The following is a 6,059-nucleotide window of genomic DNA, read 5'->3' as shown; positions in this document are numbered from 1 at the left end:
AGAGAAATTTAGTAGAATAAACTCCAAAATCCATTTTAAGTCTAATAGCGACAGGCTTAGGACTTAAAATGGTGCTTAGAGATGGAAAAGAAAGCTCAGATTGGGGTTCCCAAACTCTGTGTGTGTGTGTGTGTGTGAGAGAGAGAGACAGACAGACAGAGAGAGAGAGAGAGAGAGAGAGAGAGAGAGAGAGAGAGAGAGAAGGGAACACGCATCCCTTCTTTAGTTATCTCGTAAAGCAGCCTCAGTTCTAACTCCAAGAATTGAGCTGAAAACAAAGCAACAGAGAAACAAATAAATATAAAGTTTAACAGACTCCCAATTATCATCTGCATCATCAATGGTCGATCTTGCCTCCCTAATAGTCAAGTGAAGAGAATACTGTGGACTATTAAAGGAACAGACACCTATTTCTCTACTTTTCTACTGGCCAAAGGCATTTCAAGGTTCATCCAAACACGGTCAGCTTTATGTCAGACAGAACATGCCTGACAAGTGTCAAACAGACAACACGGAAATCTACCCTACAAAAAGGAATGACATCATAGCTTTAAACCTAGCTCTGCTTTTATTGTGGTTTAATAAGGGGTTCACTCCAATAATGGTTTTTGGATCATGGGTCAGCTTCCTGCTGAATTACAGAGATAGCGAAACGACTGTCCTTAACAGAGGAGAATGTTCAACAGCTCACTGTAAAATCAGATTCCAGATGCTTGCGCACCCGCTGTTCTTGAATCTATAGAATCAGTTGTTAGCAAGAATGGATTCAGTACAAGGATCCTAAACATCATGCAGCTAGAACTTTGGTCAAAAGATTGTAGACTTCTGACCGGCTACACAACAAATGGAAGTGTCAGCTCCAGAATGATTTCAGAGAAAGGAAATAGAGTAGTTGATTATCTGGCCAGAGTATGGCACGATCTTTTTTTTTTTAGGATGGTGGTGTCTGGGCAAGCTTGTGCACATCTCGGCTATTACACCGGGTACCTGCTACCTACCACCAACACAGGTATCGTGTAACTCTGTCAATCAAGGGTTACTAACCCTGGGTTAGGAAGATGGAAAGAAATCACCTACTGTTTCCTGCCTCTGCTGGAATTTGGACTTGAAACCTCATGGCTCTACTCTCACTTCATTGACCACTGGACCACACCTTGGGTGAGTATGAAACAAACTTAACAAGTCCTGCAGCATTTTGCCCGAAACCGTAGATACTATGCCTGCAGAGGTAGAGGGATCTGAGATTTCCAGACTTTGATTTTAAGTTCAGCCACCGAAGGAAAAAGGAGTACAAGACTAGATTATGCATTTGATAGAGATTTATACGATTTGCACTCTTAAATTATACTTGACCTAGTTACCAAGGTACTACAAATGCATTGAAGGAAAGACAAGGGAGGGAGAGAAGATGGATTTATACAGACTAGAAGCTATGAAGAGATGCTACTCCTAGCCAGTAGATCAACAACATGCTTCGCCAAGAATGTTCAACTGATTATGAAATAGGAAGGATAATACATCAAAATACAAGAATACAATTTATCAACTCCCTAGGGTTACCCATTGTGACAAAACAATGTCTAAGTGGACAAGTTTCATATATACCCTATAGTAAGTGTCCGACAAGTGCATGAAGCTAAGGATGAACATGGGGAAAATGAAGCGCCAAACACTGAAAGAGTAGAATAACAAAGATAAGCATAAGAGAGTTAACCATTTAAACCTCATCTTATACGGACCAAAATGATGTCTAAGCGGGACAAATAATATTTCATATATACCCTATAATAAGCATCTTAGCAAGTGGATGAAGCTATAAGGATGAACATGGGGGAAAATGAAGCATCAGCCACAGAAGGCGCAGAGCAACAAAGACAAGCATAAGAGAGTTACCATTTAAACCTAGTCTGATACTGATAATAACACGCTAAGAAAGGCACAATTTCAAAATAAAAGAAATACGTAACAATACATAATTAAGACAGCAGCAAACCAATATAAACATCATTCCTGCAGAAAAGACAAGTGGATTTGAATAACTAGATGAATGTCTAACTATCCTACAGCTAGATCACCATCAACATGTAAAGTAAAGCAGTTGTTGGTAGTTGTGAGATAAAGAAGAGCTGAGATGTAAGATCAAAGAGATTTTTTGTTACTGCAGTTGAGAAAAGCAACAAGAATGTGCTAATTACTTACAAAGAGTAGATCAATGTACATAAGCTGGAAACAAAACTTTATCTTACAACCACACTCCCGCATTGTCCATCCCCACGGTCATCTCGAGAAGATACCAGACGCTCAGGTCTTCATGAAATCTCGTCCAAGCAAGGAAATGTTTTTAACTTCTTCCTCCTCCTTGAATACCACTCAGGCCATTAATGTGCAGATGCAAAACCTTATCCAATTGCTCTCTTCAGCTAACTAGGGGAATTTGCACATGAGTTCGAAACTTTTACCAGATAGATTAAGATGGATAAAATTTAAGCTTGAGAATCGCCTAAGGAGAGTTCAATGATGAACAGCAGGCATTATGGGAATTGAAGGAAACAAGACTGCTAAATCATCAAGATAGCTAATGTTCCTGATAAAAAGTATGTTGGAAATTTAAAGCTAAGCACTAGTTTAGTATATTGAAGCATCAAATCTTGGCTCATAGAAGCAGACTTGACTGTTATATGATTGAAGAGCACACCCGGCAATCCAAGACCACACCTTCTTATCTACATCATAAAGAAGGCCTTTTCCTTGGTTCCAAGATGTGAAGCATATTAGGTTATCCTGTCCAAAGCATTCAAATCTTTCAGCAGATAGTCTTAAAAGTGCACGAAAATATCTTGGAGGCATCCTGCTTATCTCAACCCAGACGACTTTTGTGTGATCTAGTTCCCATATCCTCATACTTTGAAGAGTACTATAGAGCCCTATCCTTCCGACCAAAAATAGGCGTTTGTGAGTGCCAGCAACTAGGTACCCATCCAACAATGAGCGTGGAAACTTAGCAGGGATGTGCTCCCACTGCCCTGTATCCAGCCGATACATCATCAAACCAAGAGGGGAGAGAGTTTCCAAATACAGCCTTGAATCACAAAATGCCATCTTGGAGGAACAAAGGTTTACAGCAGGCATTGTCTGGTGAAGCGACCATTTGTCGATCTTTGAATCATATACCTCCGTTGGCAAAGACCTGTCACCATAAATATCACTGGTGGCAATAACTTTAAATGACCTATCCTTTCTATCAACAACCATAATCAACTGCCTCTGCTGATTATAATGCATGCTAGGCAATGTCCTCCAAGTCTGTGTCAAGGGATTACAAACTAAAGTTTTGAATGTCAACACATCTAATCCTGAGAAGCAAACAAGACCTCCTGAAGAACCAACTAGCCAAAATGCCCACTGTGGTAAGAAAGTGAATGGTATTCTAAACCACTGTTTCAGTGGCAAGCTAAATACCGAACACTGAGGTGTCTGTGAATTCTTCCAAAATGTGAGAAGGCAAGGTCCATGGGAGGGCACTTGCGAGTGAAACTTCAAAAAGCTATGATCTTGCAAAATTGAATTCCACCTTTTACAAACAGATCGAAGACGAAATATCATGAAAGGTGGAACTCTAGCTAATATTTCATTCAGCAAATCTTCTGGGAGCATGGCCCAGATATTATCTTCCATTTGAACATCTGGTTGAACAGCTTTAGCAAAAGTGGTTACAGTCTCTTCATCCAATCCCCTTGGTTTCGTCTTGACCACTTTCTGCCTTGAAGGGCTTGTGTTTCTTGAGCCTATACGCCCTAATGGACTTGTATTCCTGGAGCCACTACTTCCAAAATTGCTAACTTGCCTGTGAAAACTGTCCTCTTCTGGCAAAGACCCAATTTTTACCTGTGTCGAGTTCAACAACCCAGACCCAGATTCCGAAGATTCCGCTATTTCAACCATTGCATCAAGTCCCAGAAATCCACACTTAACTAGGGCCTAGAAATGTGGGTACAATTAACCCCAACAAAACCCAATTCTAACTGAGCTGTATACACCTGACCAAACCCAATTCAATCAAGGGAAAACTCCAATTGGGTTGAATTTATAATGCGATTGATGGAAACACCAACAACAAGGATCATCTGAGCTATGGATCGAATCTTTTTCCAACTGGGTTTCACAGATCCGATTCGGACAACTCAGGATGCAGAATAAGAACAAAATAGAATCTTGAATGACGGACTACAGATTTGAGGATTAAAAAAATGATAAGAGTTGCGGAAAAGGGTTACCTCAATCAGTGTTTGATGTATAAATTATAGGCATATCGCAATCCATCAAAACCAAATTCTGTTCTCTTTAGTCATCTCTCTGTTCTTGCGTCCGCCAATTGCGTTAGGATGTTTTTTTCGATAGAACTGAACTCCAGAGTAGGTAGTAGAAATAATTTTCACTAATATAGAAATACACCACTGTAAATTCTATGAAAATTACAATATCAACAAATACACAAATTTTACCACCACACTATGAAGTTAAAGAGTATTGTTTTTGAAATAGCATCGGCTCAGATACAGCAATTTCATATTACCAAGACAATTTTATGAAAATTACATGGTTTTCAAAATAGTTTGCTAATTTTGACAAGTAGTCCATGTTCATATTTATATGTCCTTCTTATTAAAAATAAATATTCTTTAATACTTATAATTTCACAAAATTAATAAATATATAACATTATTCTTCCTATTTTACTTTTGAAACTTATTAGCTTTGAAAGTATAAATTTGACCAACATATGTAAACTAAATGATTGATTCATATTCATTGATCAATTTTATTAATTAAAAATAAATTAATTTATATTCATTTATTGAAAATAACTTCACAGAACACTAAATAAAGATACAATGATAAATTTGTCTAGTTTTTTTAGAGGACGTGAAATCTAAAATGGTGTCATATAAATAGGAACGAAAAGAATATATTGTTTATAGAGTTGTTTGCTACAAAAATTTCAAATATAAAATCACAAATAAAAATATAGAGAAAAACAATTATTAATAAAGTTTTGTGAGTATAATTCTTCATGCGGTGTCATTTATATATGGACTATGTCAGGGCGGCTCAACTTTGAAAAAAAGACAATTATCTTAGCCTTCCAAATTCGAGGGCCTAAATTATTATTTTTTAAAAATAGGTTGTAAGTATTGTTTTTTAAAAAATATCGAGTATTATTTTTAGAAAATATAAACTTTTCATATAAGAGGAAAAAAATAATAGAAGTTTAACAATCTTGAATGTTATGTATCAAGAAAATTTAAATAATTGATTATAAGAAACTTCATAAAAATATATATATTAAAATTTAAGGTCTCCATTTAAATTTGGCCTTAGATCATCAATATATGTGAGCCGCCCTATATAAATATAAATATGTTATTATAGAATTTATATAATTATGCATTAATTTGTGTTGAATATTGAAACTTAAGTTTCAACCAAAACCAACTAGATGCTACAGGAGGACTTTTTGGGCGTATTCTCCCTTCAAAAATTCAAATGATGGCTTAGGTTTTCACTTTGTTATGGGTTAAATTTGGTATAAAACTTTCCAGCTAAGTCAATTAGGTTTAAACTGTCAAACGACTTCATAGTGTAAATCGTAGAAAAAATTTATTTTTATGAATAGTTAAATTATGTACATTCTGTTTGGTGAAAGCACATTCATTATGGAAAAAAAATCATAATCCCAAACATTCGTTACACCCAAAACCCATTTAAGGAAGGTAAAATCAAATTTAGATAATTTTATCTTTCTTCCTTTTGAAATAACGAAATCATAACATTTAATCCGCCTAAGGAATTTTCTCAAAAACTTAAAAAAAGAAAAAGGAAATTATGGTACAAAAAGAGACTTATTTTATCTAAAAAAGGAAAAAAATCAAAACAGGCCAAAAATACTTTTACACTTCATATTCAAAGAATCAAAATAGTTATTTTCTTGCCTCTTTTGACAAAGTAAAACTTGTGATTGGAAAATTAAAGTAAAACCAAAATGCAATTTAAAAGCAATT

General features: G+C 35.8%; 1 protein-coding gene across 2 annotated transcripts; it reads right to left on the bottom strand.

Moving 5' to 3' along the window:
• Nucleotides 1–244: 244 nt before the first annotated feature.
• Nucleotides 245–4,506, bottom strand: LOC129874535 (F-box/kelch-repeat protein At5g15710). 2 transcript variants are annotated; one of them, XM_055949831.1, is made up of 3 exons: nucleotides 2,200–4,506; nucleotides 1,078–1,220; nucleotides 246–994 (listed from the first exon to the last, which is right to left on the bottom strand). In XM_055949831.1, the coding sequence occupies exon 1, from the start codon at nucleotides 3,940–3,942 to the stop codon at nucleotides 2,626–2,628; it is 1,317 nt and encodes a 438-aa protein (XP_055805806.1). In that variant the 5' UTR covers nucleotides 3,943–4,506; the 3' UTR covers nucleotides 246–994; nucleotides 1,078–1,220; nucleotides 2,200–2,625. The 2 variants fall into 2 exon arrangements, with proteins under 2 accessions (XP_055805805.1, XP_055805806.1); XM_055949830.1 differs by having other exon boundaries at nucleotides 245–1,220.
• Between the last annotated feature and the right edge of the window lie 1,553 nt (nucleotides 4,507–6,059).

Source organism: Solanum dulcamara, chromosome 11 (genome assembly GCF_947179165.1).
Source record: "Solanum dulcamara chromosome 11, daSolDulc1.2, whole genome shotgun sequence".
Classification (NCBI taxonomy): domain Eukaryota; kingdom Viridiplantae; phylum Streptophyta; class Magnoliopsida; order Solanales; family Solanaceae; genus Solanum; species Solanum dulcamara.
The sequence above is the reverse complement of the archived record's forward strand: the minus strand, read 5'-3'. Positions and strand labels throughout refer to the sequence as shown.